General features: G+C 49.2%; 1 protein-coding gene across 7 annotated transcripts in view; it reads right to left on the bottom strand.

Moving 5' to 3' along the window:
- Positions 1-211: 211 nt before the first annotated feature.
- FHOD1 (formin homology 2 domain containing 1) overlaps positions 212-12,815 on the bottom strand; it is an 87,453-nt gene continuing 74,849 nt past the window's right edge. For all 7 annotated transcript variants that reach the window (XM_040409606.1, XM_040409601.1, XM_040409604.1 and 4 more), the window contains 8 exons: positions 12,549-12,731; positions 11,570-11,689; positions 10,813-10,974; positions 10,330-10,520; positions 3,342-3,534; positions 3,083-3,251; positions 2,422-2,598; positions 212-2,081 (listed from right to left, as the gene is read on the bottom strand). In XM_040409606.1, coding sequence (XP_040265540.1) covers positions 1,999-2,081; positions 2,422-2,598; positions 3,083-3,251; positions 3,342-3,534; positions 10,330-10,520; positions 10,813-10,974; positions 11,570-11,689; positions 12,549-12,731 — 1,278 coding nt within the window. In that variant the 3' untranslated portion in view covers positions 212-1,998. The remainder of the gene's footprint in view (positions 2,082-2,421; positions 2,599-3,082; positions 3,252-3,341; positions 3,535-10,329; positions 10,521-10,812; positions 10,975-11,569; positions 11,690-12,548; positions 12,732-12,815) is intronic.

The following is a 12,815-nucleotide window of genomic DNA, read 5'->3' on the forward strand; positions in this document are numbered from 1 at the left end:
CTGCAAGGAGCTGTAAATGCATAGGATTTGGGCCTGGCCTCCCTCCATTGAAGTGACAGGCCCAGCACCTGAGGCTGCACTATTGAGAGATTCCTATCACGTCTCCTCCTGGTGCAGTGCTGCTCGGGAGACATGGTCTTAATCCACATCAACATCATTCACCTAAAGTTAAAATGGGTAAAAAATAAAAATAAAAAAAATGAACAAAATAAAATTTGCAAATCAGTTTTATTGAAGACGATGTTTACAGGTCGTTTCCTATGCGGTGACTTTACAGACAGCGGTGCGATGACGTCATAATACTGTTCAGAAGGGGTGCATCGAAGACGACCCAGCGTGACGAGTGATCTCTGCACTTACCTGAAGCCACTTACTTCATTACAAAAATCTACACTAAAAAGACCCCCCCCCTCCCCTGGGGAGCGGCCATTTACACAGACCAAGGCACTAAACTCTCCCGACTAAAGCCCTTGAAAAAAATAAATATGAAGGAGACGTTAAAATACATTAAATATAAACGTTACCCAGGATTCCTAGTCCGTTAACCCCTTATGTGCAGCACGTGGCATGACGAGTGGTAAGGAGATGTCCTGTGGGGGCGCTAGAACTTATGCAACAGGCAGGTGGATTATGGGAAACTTGGAAACAACCGTGGACGGAGGGGGTTGCGAACTTTGTACCCCCTGGACATGGTCAGGGGGAGGGGATACATTATAGCACTGACTAAATGTGACCCTAGCTTGTGGAGCGAGGTCTGGGCCCACACATGATGGCCCTTACCCCTACCACATTTGACTGCCCAGTTTCTGGGTTCCCTAGATGCCGTCGTGTGCCAAAAGATTAACCCTTTCTTGGTGCATCTTTTGCAGAGCAGCCGCACATTCATTATACACAGGTCAGAACCACGGGATCAGTGGTTTATAGGTCTCTATATAAGCCATGAGCTCGGGGGGGGGGCAGGGGCGCTGAACTCTTGGCAGTGGTTCTGGAGGAGGTGATCATTAAACTGGGCCGGGTGAGCGGGTTTATATTAGCCAGGCTGATTCATCCAGTCACAGCACGGAAAATGAGCAGTGGTATAGGAGGGAGGATTTGGGCGGCCTCAGCTGCACATGTAATGGCTGCACCACCCATCATTATCTGGTATAAATAGGACGTGACCTGACCTCCTCTGCCCGGCCTGACAGCAGAGCGCACAAGAGACGTGTTATTTCACGCTCCGAGCATGAATAGCACAGAAGCTGTAATTGCAAATACAAGGATGAAATGCGTGGGGCGCGGGACAGTGATCTGTCGTCGGACAATTTTTGCAGTGCCAGAATTTACGCCAACACTTTCTTGGCTGATATAATGTGGGACGGGAGCCATTACTGGGGAAACTTCATGATTGCAGCTTATTACCTTACATTCAATCAAGAATAATGGGATGTGCAAAACTATCAGCCACTAGGTGGCGCCACCTTTTACATATGTCATATACATAATTGTAGAGTTAACACTTGGAGTGCTGAAGGGAGGAGGTCTAAGGTACTTTTGTTAACCCTACGTCTCCAGCAGCCGGATGGGCAGAAATAATGTTTTAAATGTCATCCAGACCTGCTGCGCGATATAACAGTGCCAGCATGCCCACACACATATTACCGCACTGTTACCGTCGCTGCTGGTGAGGGACACACAGAGCAGTCCTTTGAGCAGAGAGGGAAACGTGCCCGCTCCGTAGTGTGCCAGCGGCCAGTGATCGGAGCGGTCGTCCGGCTCCAGGTATCTGTCCTTATTACAGCTGTGCAGTATTGCTGTGAGTGGCGTAGGTCTCCTTGAGGATGGACGGACAAGGCCTGTAATGTAACAAGGATTCCTTCACAGGGATACGTCTCAGTTATAGCGGACAGTAACACGGCGCAGTCCCATTCAAAGGCGTTTTCTGCTCCATTCACTGCATTGTCCAGTATCCCACCACAGGGGGCAGCGGACTGTGTAAGCAGTCTATGCAGGAGTCAATCACACTGCCATCTCCGATGATCTGGACAGTCCCAGCGCCTGGACCAGGTCATCGCTCAGCCCGCTCTTTAGGGTTCTTCTCACTGAAAGAAAGGAACAGACATGAACAAGTTCACAAAATATCCCATCAATTGCGTAAGCGACGCCCCATAACTTCTGTCCAACGTATTCCTAGTGCATTATGGAATTGCGAGAGATATATATATATATATATATATATATATATAATTTTCATTATATTTGGATTACTGTCCCCAAAAGGAGTTAAAAGGTTAACCCTTAATTGTGGGAATATATATATATATAATTTTTTTTTTGGGGGGGGGGGGGGGGGGGGGTGAGAGTCCCCAGCAGTTAGACTGTCATTGATAACTTAGGCAAATGGGAATGCCCCTTTAATAAGAGCTGGCAGGGGATACTCACGGGACTTCCTATTGGCTCTTGATCTCTTCCGTTCCTTCGGGGCCACTACTCTCGGGTTTGGGTTCTGGGTTACAGACTGCACCAGTCGGTCCATGATCTCATCAGAAGCATCCACTGGGGATCCTCCTTGCTCCTCTTTGTTCCCCGACAGGTCTAGAGGACTGGCACGGCCCAAACCTGAAACAGAAGAAATGTGTTACACTGGAAAATCCAAAATCCACAATCTCCCAACATTCCCTGCTTGTTCCGTGTCTGCATAGAGATTGCTCTGGTGATTTGCATTCTGGAAAGTCTCATCTTTACACCAGACACTGTGCAGTAATTTGATGTAGTAAAAACTAAGTGAATCCCAGCTAAGCAAGATGACTGCTGACTGTTTCCAATAAGAACCAGCAGAATAGTGAGTGCAGCTCTGGAGTATAATACAGGATGTAACTCAGGGTCACTACAGGATAAGTAATGTATATACACAGTGACTGCACCAGCAGAATAGTGAGTGCAGCTCTGGGGTATAATACAGGATGTAACTCAGGGTCAGTACAGGATAAGTAATGTATGTACACAGTGACTGCAGCTCTGAAGTATAATACACAATGTAATGTATCAATAGCGTTCTGATACAACCCTCTAGGCTGCAGAGATTGTGATATGTGGTTCTTACTTCTGACTCCGCGGCTCCTGCGAGTGTTGGGCTCCCCGGAGGAGATCAGCATGTTGGTCATATTTTCATGCCCCCCCTCGGATGACTGATTCTGTAACCTGTTGCTGGACAAGGTGATGTTATTCTCAGTCGTCATCGCTGTTGTTGCAGCGCTGGAGAACTTAGCGGTCTGTGAAGAAGACACATAGTCGGTGACTAATCAATGCACTTAGTCCCCTATTAGAATACATAAGGTGGATAGTGTTAATTAGCTGGTTACCTCTGTGATCATCCTCCCCCGTGTCTTGTTCCGTTCTCTGTACGCAGCTCTCTTCTGTTTCTGCTGCAGCACCCTCTCACGCCCCGTTCTGTATTCCAGAGCAAACTCGCTGATTATTCGGCAGAATCGCGTTATCTTCATGTCTCTGGCAGATGAGTAGGAATAGCCCAGATAGAGCAAAAAGGATCGGAACCTGCCGAAAAGAGAAAGGGCTGTCCAGATTATGTGTAAATCACAGAAAGACATTATTTACTGAACTCTCAGATTACAGCTGATGTAGTGGTAAGCATGCTGCTTTATTTAATCCCTTCCCAACCACCCACGGTGGACATTAGGTCCATGCTGTGCAGGTGCCATAGCCACCAGGTGCCTGCTGTTTTACACAGCAGACACCCAGAGGCAATGTCTGTGATCGGCGATAATACCGATCACAGACATTTAACACCTAAGATGTCATGGTCAACTGTGACCAATACATCTGAACGGCGAAATCCTGGGAGCGCTACGCCCAGATGGCTCCCTTTGCTAAAAATGACAGAGCTGTTCGGATGCTAAAGCAGCCAGTCTCAAGCCCCCTGAATGATCCAAGACCTGCCAGAGCTATGTTACTATGGAGCGTGGAAACATAGTGAATCTCCTATGTGAAAGGGGTTTTCAGAGATTTTGATATTGATGACCTATCCTCAGTATAGCCACTGTGAGCGCAGCGGCCTTCTCCATGCTTACCAAGCACAGTGCCGTACAGTGTATAGAGGCTGTGCTCTGTATCGCAGCTCAGCCCCATTTACTTAAATGGGGCTGAGCGCGATACCAAGCACAGCCGCTATGCAATGTACGGCGCTGTGCTTTGTGAGCTGCAAGAAGGCCGCAGTGCTCACAGGAGCGCTGGTGCCCTTCTGAAACAGCTGATCGGCGGGGGTTCCAGGTGTCGGACGACCATTGATCAGATACTGATGACCTATCCTGTGGCTAGGTCATCAGTATCTGATCAATGGTCGTCCGACACCTGGAACCCCCGCCGATCAGCTGTTTTAGCCGGTCATCACTATCAAAGTCTCGGAAAAAACTTAAAATTGTTGCAGTCCATGGGAGAAGCAATAAGATGATCACATGTTCAAGATCCTTAGGGAAACTTAAAAAAATAATAAAATAAAAAAATCGAATCAAAAAGTGATAGACACTCCAAAATGGTTTCAATAAAAACTACAGATCGGCCTACAAAAAAATGAACCCTCACACAGCCTCATAGACTTAACTATAAAAAAAAGTTAAGGGTGTCAGAATATGACGATGCAAAGGAAAATTTACACAAGAAAAAAAACTAGACTTTTGTACTTATCGTAAAATCTGTTTCTCTTCCATTCATTGGGGGACACAGACTTGACTATGGGTATAGCCGTTACCTCTAGGAGGCGACACTAAGCACACAAAGTGTAAGCTCCTCTCCCCTTCAGCTATACCCTTCCTACAGGGACTAAGCTAATCAGTTTAGTGCAAAAGCAGTAGAAGAAGCCAGACATAAGAAAATCACATTATGTGCAAACCCAGAACCACACAGGCCCAAAAAGGCCCATAAACAAAAGAATGGGTGGGAGCTGTGTCCCCCAATGAATGGAAGAGAAACAGATTTTACGGTAAGTACAAAAATTTAGTTCTCATCCGTCTCATTGGGGGACACAGGCTTTGACAATGGGACGTTACAGAGTAGTCTCCACGGGTGGGCGTAACAAGCAACCCTCCCGTCAATCAGAGAACCGCCGTCTGCAAAACTCTACGCCCCAGAGACGCGTCAGCGGACGCAAAGGTGTGCACTCCATAAAACTTGGAAAAAATATGCAAAGACAGCCAAGTAGCCGCCTTGCACACCTGAAGGGCTGAAGCCCCGTGATGCACCGCCCAAGAGGTTCTCACTGCCCGAGCCGAATGAGCAGTCACCTAGAAGGGTGGGGCCCGGCCATTAACTCGGTACGATTCCACAAATCCATCGGGAAATGGAAGCCTTTGACGCCGCCAACCCTCTTCTCGCCCCCTCAGGAATCACGAACCGGGAATCTGTCCGCTGGAAAGATGCAGTCTGGGACAGATACACCCGAACGGCTCGTACCAAATCCAGGGTATGGAGCAACTGCTCCCGAGGATGAGACGGGTCCGGACAAAATGAAGGAAGAATAATCTCATTTAGATGGAATGCCGACACCACCTTCAGCAGGAAGGACTGCACAGGGCGAAGGACCACCTTATCCTGATGGAGGATCAGAAACGGCGACTGACATGACAGAGCCGCGAGTTCCGACACTCTACGGATAGAAGTAATTGCAACCAAAAAAGCCACCTTATAAGACAGGAAGCGCAGCGACACCTGCTGCAAAGGCTCAAACGGAGAGATTGGAGAGCATTGAGCACTAGATTAAAGATCCGACTGAGGACGGAAAAGGGGCGCAACATGCGCCGCCCCCTGCAGAAAAGTCTGAACCGCCGAAAGCGAAGCTAAATTTCGCTGAAAAAGAATGGAGAGAGCCGACATTTGCCCTTTAAGAGAGCCGAGAGCCAGCCACAGGTCCATGCCCGACTGCAGGAAAGCCAAAAGTCGTGGCAAGGAAAAGCGAACGGGAGACAGCTGTCGCCGCTCGCATCAACTAAAGTAGGACTTCAGTAGGAATCATGGTCTGGACCACCGCATCCGAAAACCCACGAGCTTTCAGTGTGGCGGCTTCAACAGCCATGCCGTTAAATGTAGCGACCCTAAATTCGGGTGGAAAAATGGCCTCTGCGACAGTAGGTCCTCCTGAAGAGGAAGACGCCAAGGTTTGTCAGCGAGTAGGGCGACTAGGGACGCGTGCCACACCCTGCGCGGCCAATCTGGGGCCACGAGAATGACGGGCAGTCCCTCTGACCTGATCTTCTGGAGAGGAAGAGGCGGTAACACGTAAGGAAACGTAAACAGTCTCCACGGGATCAGCAGTGTGTCGCATGCCTGGGCCATGGGGTCCATGGACCGTGCGATGAATACATTGACCTTGTTGTTGAAGCGTGAGGCCATGAGATACACATCTGGCTGATCCCACCTCTCGCAGATGGCCCAAAAGACCTGCGGGTGAAGAGCCCACTCGCTGGGATCGAGACGCTCCCGGCTGAGGAAGTCTGCGATCCAGTTGTCGACGCCGGGTATGTGAACTGCCGACATTGGCCGATCCAAGGAGGCTGGGGAGCAATCCCAGCTGGACAGAATGGCTCGCTGAAGCGTTCTGGTATGAAAATGAGCATCAAGGGGAGAATCTGAAGACGGAGAGCAGATGACCTTGGCCTGACAAGTGTCCAATACCATGCCCAGATAAAGACAAGACTTCTGCTTGTTCAGGATCCATCCGAAGCGCTCCAGGGTGTCAAGAACAAAGTTCAAGTTGTCCACCGTCCCCTGGAACGACGGACCCTTCACCAGGATGTCGTCTGAGTAAGGGATCGCCACGATCCCCCTGGCCATGGAGCAGGGCCATGACTGCTGCTAGCGTCTTGAGGTCCAGAACGGGACGGACCGCCCCCTCATTTTTGGGAACCACAAATAGATTGGAGTAAAACCCCTGAAAACAATGTTGCGCAGGAACGGAACAATCACAACTTGCTGCAGCAGCGTGCGAATTGCCAGAAAAAAAGAATCTGCGGCTGCGCGAGAGGCCGGAGGAGACGACTGAAAAAAACAGGACGGAGGGGAGGATTTGAAATCCAGCTTGTAGCCCTCTGCAATGACCTCCCTCACCCACACATCTGAGACGTGAGCCAGCCAAACATGCCGAAACACCGGCAGCCGCCCGTCATGCAGCTCTTAGGGTTAAAGGACTTGGAGGCCCTGTTGACGGGAATGCCAGGAAGGCCGAGGCTTGAAGGAAGGCTTGCGCTTCTGGCCTGCAGCCGACTTACTGGACGCTCCCTTGGGGCCGGAAAAACTCTGAAAGGGACGAAAAAAAGGCTTCCGCTTTTTTGCCTTATTAGACTGCCCCGTTCTGAGGTAAATGGGTGCTCTTACCACCTGTAGCGTCCGAAATGATCTCATCCAAGCGCTTACCAAAAAATCTGCCGCCGGTAAAGGGGAGGGCCGCCAGGGTCCGCTTTGAAGCATTATCTGCCGCCCAGCAGGAGAGCCATAGGGTACAGAGAATAGCCACCAGCAAGACATAAACCTGGCTGCGTCCAAAGAAGCTTCACAAATATATGCACTGGCATGCGAGAGCTGCAGGGCCACATCTGCAAGTTCCCCCGAGGGGACTCCCAAATCGAGACCCTGACTTAAATTACTTGCCCACTCTCCCATAGCCTTGCTCACCCATGTAGAAGCAAACAAGTTAGTATGTTTAGCCACTATACGTTGAGCCGACCATTTCTTAGTCAAATCCTCCGGAAAAGGATAAAGGACGTTCAAGCGTTTTGGCAACATAAAATGTCTATCAGGGAAATTCCACTCCTTGGAGAGAGAGGAATCAAACTCCTGGTGGCTGGGGAAACACTTGTGTGAATGATGGGACTTCCTAAAGGAAACACCCGCGCTGGCAGATGATGGCGCTGGATCCTCAACCTGCAACGTCTCAATAACTGCCGTAATAAAATTGTCCACCATGGAGGACAGTTTGGACGACTGACCCTCCGGTGAGACAACATACTCATCTGACCCTCTCTCCTCGGAACATGCCTCTTCAGCTGAGGACACGTCGGAGTGAGACTCTCTAGTAGAAGGAGGAGAGGCAGAGGAAACGGGAGACACAGACACCCTTTTGGGGGAGGATGTTCTGCCCATTTTGCGGGACGGCCGCGATGGGCACGCCCCCCTGGATCCCCAGAGTCGAACCGGTCAGAGGACTGCCTTGCCGACAAACGCCCCAATATATCCACAATAGCTTTGTTGGTATTAGAGACATCCTGCACCACCCTAGACAGGGAACATGTCCATTCCGGTTCTTCCGTAGCTTGGGCAGTGGGAAGCAATGGGTCGGGAGCAGAGCCACTTGATGGCGGCGCAGCACACGCAAAGCAGAGCGAGTCTGACTGAGGGGATGGAAATTTTGTGCGACAAGACGCACAGGCAAAATTGGACCGCCTGCTTCTGGACCTGGGGTCTGAGTTCATACATAATGACACCCCAATGAGGAAAAAAGGGAAGGTTAGGCCCTGTAAGAAGGGACAAACAACACTCACCCAGCCTGTGTCCCTCCAAGCAGCAAGCACCATCAGCATCCCACCAGGTGTTTAAAATTCTGGAAGTGGGCGGAGCCTACTCTCCCTCTGCTCTGCTGTTGGCATGGGGGCGGGGAGAACACAAGCCCCATCCCCAAAATGACGTCGGCTCTCAGCGCCCGCCCATCATCTTTGGTCATGCCCCCTGCGCTCGCCGGAACCACGCCAGCATCCCCGGCCGTCTCAGATACTGGCCAGGGAAAGAATAAGCCATGCAGGAGTAGGCCGCACAGAAGCCGGGGCCTCAATTAATAATAGCCCCGACTGCCCCGGCAGACGCGCTGACTAGAAAGTAGCGCTTGGGAAGAAAAAAGCTCCGCCCCCTCCTCCCCCAGTCGCGAGAACGCCGCTGGATCAAGCAAGCCGCATAAGGACGCCACGGCGTGCGGCCACCAGCAGGAGCAGCCCCCTAAGTCCTGGAAGACGAACGCCCCCAGGTACCATTAAAGGGCTCCATTGCTGCCCATAATACAGGTGACATCACACATGGGGAGGAGAGGGAACTGGAGGGGAGACACTATAAGCAGTCTCCTACTCACCTGTCCGAAGTCTTCTGCCCCCCTGGCTCCAGCCGGATCACCACCTTCGGTGTGCGGCAACTTGGTGAGGGACGCTACACCGGAAACAGAGGGGACTTTCGCTGGGGCGGCTGTGGTGATGCGATTGCTGGCGGGAGACAGAGGTTTTTACGGGAACCTCTGGTCCTCCTTTTCTTCCGGAGAGCGGGAACGAGCAGGGAGTTTGGGTGACTACCTGGTCTCCCGTCTCCTAGTTGGGAGTGCAGGCTGTTTAAAAGACTGAAGGGAAAAAAAAGCCAAAATTAGCAAACTAGCAAACATGCAACGCAGGAAGGTCTGCCTCCTACAGACACCAAACTAAAACTGATTAGCTTGGTCCCTGTAGGAAGGGTATAGCTGAAGAGGGAGGAGCTTACACTTTTTGTGCTTAGTGTCCGCCTCCTAGCGGCAACAGCTATACCCATGGTCAAAGCCTGTGTCCCCCAATGAGACGGATGAGAAATGTAGTATTGCTGTAATAGTACTGACCCAAAGAATCAAGTTAGGCTTGTCCGGGAGGCTGTTCCGGCAGCTCACTGCGTTTTTTTTGTCCGCCCGCCTCTCGGCATGTTTTCTGTGCTGCGGCCGGATCTTTGGCCCGTCCCCATTATAGTGAATGGGGCTGGGGCGGACTTCCAGCAGCACACATGTTCAAACATTAGTACGGATCCGACCCTGCCGGACAAGCCTAACACGAGCCTTGACAGGTCAGTTTTACCACTTAGTGAACATCATAAAAACAAAAACCCATAAAACTGTGGCGGAATTGTACCGCATTTGAAATAAATTTTCCAGCTTTCCTTTACAACATATGCAACATTAAGTGGTGCCATTAGAAAGTACAACTTGTCCCACAAAATGGAAAAAAAAAAAAAGGGAAGTTGGAAAATTGCTTGACCATAAAGGGGTTAAAGTGGTATGGCACCTGTTCTGCAATCTAGAATGAAGCCAAGGGGCTCTTCTTCCCAATTATAAAATGGTTTGTCCGTTTTAAGGGACACTTCAGTGTGTGACACTGGTGTGTAATTATCTACTGCTCACAGTGGTGACTGGTGGTACTGCAACTAATTGTGCTAATGGAAAGATCTTAGATACCATGTAACATAATAACCATATCTGGCCATATGTCATATGTACACATCTCTTAACCCTTAATATGTGGATATTATAAAGAGGATCCATGTATGGGATAATACTTTCCCTCTTACCGGTTGAGAATTCTCCGGTGTACGATTTTCAGGATGACGATTTTGTCGGTGCTGCTCTTTAGGAAGTCGGTCATTTTGTTCTTTAAGCCTGGTTTTGTCTCGTGTTTGGCGATGACTTTAAGACTCTCCCACGAATTCCGGCACCGCTTCTCCAGCTGCACCAGACTGTCCGCCAGTTCATCGAAATCCACCTGTTTAGCAGAACCACGCCAAACATTAGAAGGGTTTTCCAGTTTTTTTACGTTTCTCATTTTTTTCTAGAACATCTGGAGAGGTTTTAAACCCCTGGATACATTTTATTCACTCACAGCAATCAGAGATACTGAAAGTGATAAAGAATTAAATCACAGTGTCAGAACTTTTCATTATCGCATGATTGAATTTGTCTGGGGAATTCAAGTTTATTTCCCATCTATGCTGGCAGCCTGTATCGCAGAGGCTGCTGTAATCACCAGTCCAGCAGAGGACTTATCTTTTACTTACCTTGGACGATCGGGTGATGGCTGCAATTTCAGAATACAGGTCAGAGGTGTCAGGGAACTTCTCAATCACTATGTTACACATGTGGTGGAGTAGTGTCTGTCTGTGAACAGTGTCCTTCACCTCCGAGACCTTCTCCAAGTAACTGAGATCAAAGCCCTTGGCCTGATGATAGACAAGAGACAAACCACAAATGCAGGTCACTGACTAATACTAATCATATTGCTAACAGGTAAAGAAGATGGTATATCAGGTACTCCACATGCCTATTCCTTAGTCTTTTACACATGGTGGATCTTGTGGAATTCTTTGGACAGAATAGAGACTGACCCTGAGATTTCTGTCACGAATTTTCAGTTACACTGCCAATAATCCGCCCATGGATTTAGCGCCTGGTTAATCTGTGTGCGGCCTTGTGTGTATTGTGACAACACAGGAAATCTGCATTCGGAAAAGTCAATACTTTATGAACTATGGATTCCCATTTAAATCAATGGAGCACTTATATTAACGGGGTTGTCCCTTCGACAACCCCTGTAACCTTGGGGATATGTGCCTGATCTGCAGGGGTCCGACCACTGGGGCGCTAGTCTCCCCTATTTAGGACCAGAGGTCATGCATGTGAAAAAATTGCTGTGTGAACATACCCCTACAGCACTCGGTCTGTACTCTGTTCTCATTAAATCTGCTTGCCGTCAGTAACTGAACATTACTGGTGGCGAGGTAAGCGATCCGGCGAGAGTGAATAACGCGGACTTACGCTCGAGCCATTCAGGAAGTTCCCAACCGCCAGGAGCGAGGCCAGGATCACTCTGAACGTCTTGTTTTTCGACAGCTGCTCCATTCCCAGCTTCAAGTCAAACAGCGGATCCGCAATTTCCTTAGAGAAGAACCAGCAGGATGGTAAGCGTTCACCGTAGAATGCAAGCTCTGCTGTGCTCCTGTACTAACACTCTGCATACAGAGAAATGCCTTGTAATATAGCATCTGATAATTCAGAAATTCTGATAACCCGGCACTTCTGGAAAACTGCATAAAAAAATCCTCAATTACTTTGCATACACCTACGTTATCTATTGCATTCCCCGCAGGCCGCCGTTACAGATTTTATGCTAGAAATGTGACTTCTAATAAACTGAATGGAACTATAACAATGAGCAGGACGCATTCTACCTCTGGGGTCTATATTTGTGTTCGCATGGTGGGAGCAGACACACGCAGCTGCAGCCCATCCACATTGCGCCTCCACGTGTAGTAATCTTCTGTATGATACACACTGAGTCCTTATCCCCCTTCTTCCTTTCATTCTTTGGGGTCTATGAAAACAGTCCACCCCAGGAAAACTGAGGAAAGTGATTTTTAATAAGTCTCAGTGCAGCGGGAACCCTGGGGAATTGATTTCTGCAAACCCCAACAAGATGAATGGGACAGCTGCAGAAATATCTGCCGAGTGTGAATATGCCCTACACACTAATGGGAAATCGACACAGGCAGTTGAAAATCCTCTCTTTCTGATTTCTTCTCTAGTCACACCCAAAGCACAGAGTCATGGGATCTGACACCTAAGCTCCCACACTACACTGCTCTCTGGTAAAATATCCAGCATGTAGAAATACTTGGAAGGTGTGCTCTCGGACTGTATAAAGGTTATTGAAGGAAGCACAGGGTACAATATATACACCACCAATCGCCAAAGCAGAGAACACCCAGAACCGGTCAAAAAATAATGCGGTGTCTACCTTCTCCATAGTCTCATAATCCAACTTAAAGGCCCAGAGTTGTAGGCGGGAGGTCAGGCCGCTGATCGAGGACAGGGTGAGGAGGAACTGCTCTGCCGACCCTAAGGGGACATCAGGGTTTGCGATCTGAGCCTCCTGGATCTTCTGCTTTTCCTCTTCTGTGGGGACCATTGTGAGGATTTTCTAAATGAGAGATGAACGCGTATTACGTACATACATATATATAACATGCAGCGGAGTCGCGAGATCTGTAGGTGGACACCGCTT

Source organism: Bufo bufo, chromosome 10 (genome assembly GCF_905171765.1).
Source record: "Bufo bufo chromosome 10, aBufBuf1.1, whole genome shotgun sequence".
Lineage (NCBI taxonomy): Eukaryota > Metazoa > Chordata > Amphibia > Anura > Bufonidae > Bufo > Bufo bufo.